Here is a 2,980-nt window from a genome sequence, read left to right as displayed (position 1 = left end):
GCACTGGGTCCACCGCAAAGTTGCAATGTAGGCCGAGCTACCTGAGTGAAACTGGACAAAACTGGCCCTTATCTGAAACTTCAACACAAAATGACCTCAATCTGAATATATTTCACGAAATGACCCATTTTGCATGACGCCCGGGGCTAGGGTGTCATGCTAGATAGCATGACAGAAGAATGGTGGAATTACTCAGCGCTTCTATTCCATTCAACAGAGTTGTTACATATACACGGAGGCACGAAGCCGAACTCCCTACATGCAGGGAGTGGATGGCGTGAGTGGAGTTACAGGCGGAAGACTAGGGCCTAATTACAACAACCATCTCATACAATACAGGTACATGCAACTGTACAATTCAACCCCCCCCCCCGCAGTGCTTGTGCGACGCGGTGGCAGAGGTGTTGGGAAAGCATAAGCAGCCGAAGGTCCGGAGGTGAGTGTATGTTGGGCGGACGCCGTAGAGGAGGAAATGGGGCGTAAAGTAGTGGACGGCGCGGGAGGGGTGAATATTGAGCAGGGTGGTGGCGGTATGGAGAGCTTCTACCCAAAAGGGCGGTGCTAGGTGTGCTTGAAAGAGGAGCGTGCGGATGACATCATTGGTGGTACAGATGAACCGTTCTGCTTTGCCGTTTTGGGGAGAGGTGTGCCGACACGTGAGACGGAAAGCGATGCCGTTAGTAGAGAAGAACTCACGAAGGCTAGTGGTAAGAAATTCACCGCCATTGCCACACTGCAAACATTGCACAAGCACATGAAATTGAGTAAGAATAAACGCAAAGAAACGTTGCAAAGTGGCACATGTGTCGGATTTAGCACGAAGAGGAAAGGTCCACAAGTCACAATGCAAAAGCTGAAATGGCGTAGTGGTATAGGTTGTCGAGGTGGAGAAGGGAAGGCGAGTGTGTTTGCCCATTTGACAAGCAGTACATAATGGAGACTTGGGAGTTTCATTACATGTGGATGAAATATCAAAGGGAAAATGAGCTAAAGAAGAAGAGCCCGGGTGCCCGAGCTGTTTATGCCAAAGATCCGAAGTCGCAAGAGCGTAAGCCGCCGGTGTAGTGCCGCCATGGTCGCCGGAGAAGTGGTAGAGGTCGTCACCACTATTGGACCTCAGAAGCACCTCCTTGGTGTGAAGATCCTTCACGGAAAAGCCAACGGGATCAAATTCCGCGGAAACAAGATTATTGCATGTAAACTTTCGTACAGAGATAAGGTTTTGCACAACATTGTGGGACAACAGGATGTCAGTAAGGTAGAAAGGGCGAGGAGGGAGGCGAGTGTTACCGATGGTGACGACAGGGAGATGAGCCCCATTACCGACAATGATATGACGAGAGTTATGCGCTAAAAGGGAATGAGACTCGAGCAAGGTACCTGGGTCGCTGGTGACATGTGAGGACGCACCAGTGTCCATGATCCAGTCGGCGTAGGGCGGGTAGCCGTGCCCCTGGCTGAGCGCGGCGTGGAACATCGCGGTCGCATCCCACGAGTACGGCGAGGCAGCGGCGTACGGAGGTGGTGGAGGCAGGGTCAGAGCAGTGGCGTACGCGAAGTAGGCATGGTGGGGCGCGTCTGGACGTGGGCCGAGGACGCCCGCAAAGTTGGGTCGAACCCACGGGGAGCGCGGCGGCGGGAAGGGTATACCCATGGGCGCAAAATAGCCCAGCCACGGCTGCGGCCCGCGGCCACCCCCAGCGGGATGGCCGCGACCCCGTCCATGGCCGCCACGGCCGCGTCCGCCACGCCCGCGGTAGCCGCCGCCCGGAGGAACACCGCCTGGATGACCGCCACGGCCGCCGTTGCCGCCACCCGGAGGACCATCGCCAGGATGGCCGCCTGGAGGAGCGTGGTCACCGCGGTCGGCACCGTGGCCGCCATGCCCGTCGGTGCCCCGCACGTCGTCGTGGAGGACGGCCAACACTTGCGCGCCCTCGGTGTGCGCGCGCTTGTCGATGGCGAGCTCGGCGAGGACCAAGCGCGACCGCGCCTGGGCGAACATGGGAAATGGCACAGTGGACTGGATGATGGCGGCCGGTAGCTCGAACTTCTTGCCGACGCCATCGAGCATCTGCATGGTCAGGGTGCGGTCGGTGACCGGTTTTCGGACGTCAACGAGGGTGGCGGCGATACCCTGGAGGCGGCGGCAGTATTCATTGATGGTGAGGTCACCGCGGATGCATGCCCGGAACTCCTGACCGAGGTGCATCGCGTGCTCAGCCTCGTTGGCGAGGAAGTACTCGTGAAGGCGCTGCCAGATCGTGTAGGTGGTGGAGTCAGGCGGAGTGACGAGGTCGAGGAGATCGCCTTCAATGGTGGAGAAGAACCAGAGGCGAATAGTGTTGTCATCGTCGCACCACTGTGGATCGGAGAGGCGCGCCGCGGCCCCGGCCTGGACGTGCGTCTCCGCGTGGTGCCACGCGAAGATGAGGTTGAGGTAGTTGCGCCAGCGGGTGAAGTTGGTCCTATCCAGGGCCAACTTGAAATCGACGACCCCGGCGATTCTCGGAGGAAGGCTGCCGGGAGGGGGAGTGGTGGTGGACACAGAGAGAGGGATCGGGGGAATGGGGTTGGGTGGGGATGTAGCGAGAGGTAAGCCGCCGGAGTTGGTGAGATCTAGGGTGAGCGATGCACGGGGACGCTCAGCAGCGGCTGCAGCGGCGGCGAGTTCGTCGGTAGAGGGGTTGTGGTCGCGAGCGTCGTCGACGGGAGAGGGAGGTGGGCTGGTCGACATGGGAGAGAGACACCTAAGCTGTGATTACCAAGAAGAATGGTGGAATTACTCAGCGCTTCTATTCCATTCAATAGAGCTGTTACATATACGCAAAGCACGAAGCCGAACTCCCTACATGTAGGGAGTGGATGGCGTGAGTGGAGTTACAGGCGGAAGACTAGGGCCTAATTACAACAGCCATCTCATACAATACAGGTACATGCAACGGTACAATTTAACAATGACGCCCCGGACTAGGGCGTC

General features: G+C 57.9%; 1 protein-coding gene across 1 annotated transcript; it reads right to left on the bottom strand.

Moving 5' to 3' along the window:
- Nucleotides 1-972: 972 nt before the first annotated feature.
- On the bottom strand, nt 973-2,737 carry LOC147966258 (uncharacterized). The gene is made up of 2 exons (XM_087527176.1): nt 1,381-2,737; nt 973-1,144 (listed from the first exon to the last, which is right to left on the bottom strand). Exons 1-2 carry the CDS (start codon nt 2,735-2,737, stop codon nt 1,107-1,109), a joined length of 1,395 nt encoding a protein of 464 aa, XP_087383302.1. The 3' UTR covers nt 973-1,106.
- Nucleotides 2,738-2,980: the final 243 nt, after the last annotated feature.

The sequence above is a fragment of the Triticum urartu genome, chromosome 6A (genome assembly GCF_056163025.1).
Source record: "Triticum urartu cultivar PI428250 chromosome 6A, HENAU_Tu73, whole genome shotgun sequence".
Lineage (NCBI taxonomy): Eukaryota > Viridiplantae > Streptophyta > Magnoliopsida > Poales > Poaceae > Triticum > Triticum urartu.
Note: the sequence above shows the minus strand (reverse complement) of the source record. Positions and strands in the feature narration are given on the sequence as shown.

What these genes read in the sequence shown, in the direction of transcription:
- LOC147966258 (XM_087527176.1), bottom strand. Translation starts at nt 2,737, where the DNA reads ATGTCGACCAGCCCACCTCCCTCTCCCGTCGACGACGCTCGCGACCAC. An exon ending in ACATGTCACCAGCGACCCAG is followed by an intron (nt 1,145 to 1,380) that starts GTACCTTGCTCG and finishes TTTTCCGTGAAG; the next exon opens with GATCTTCACACCAAGGAGGT.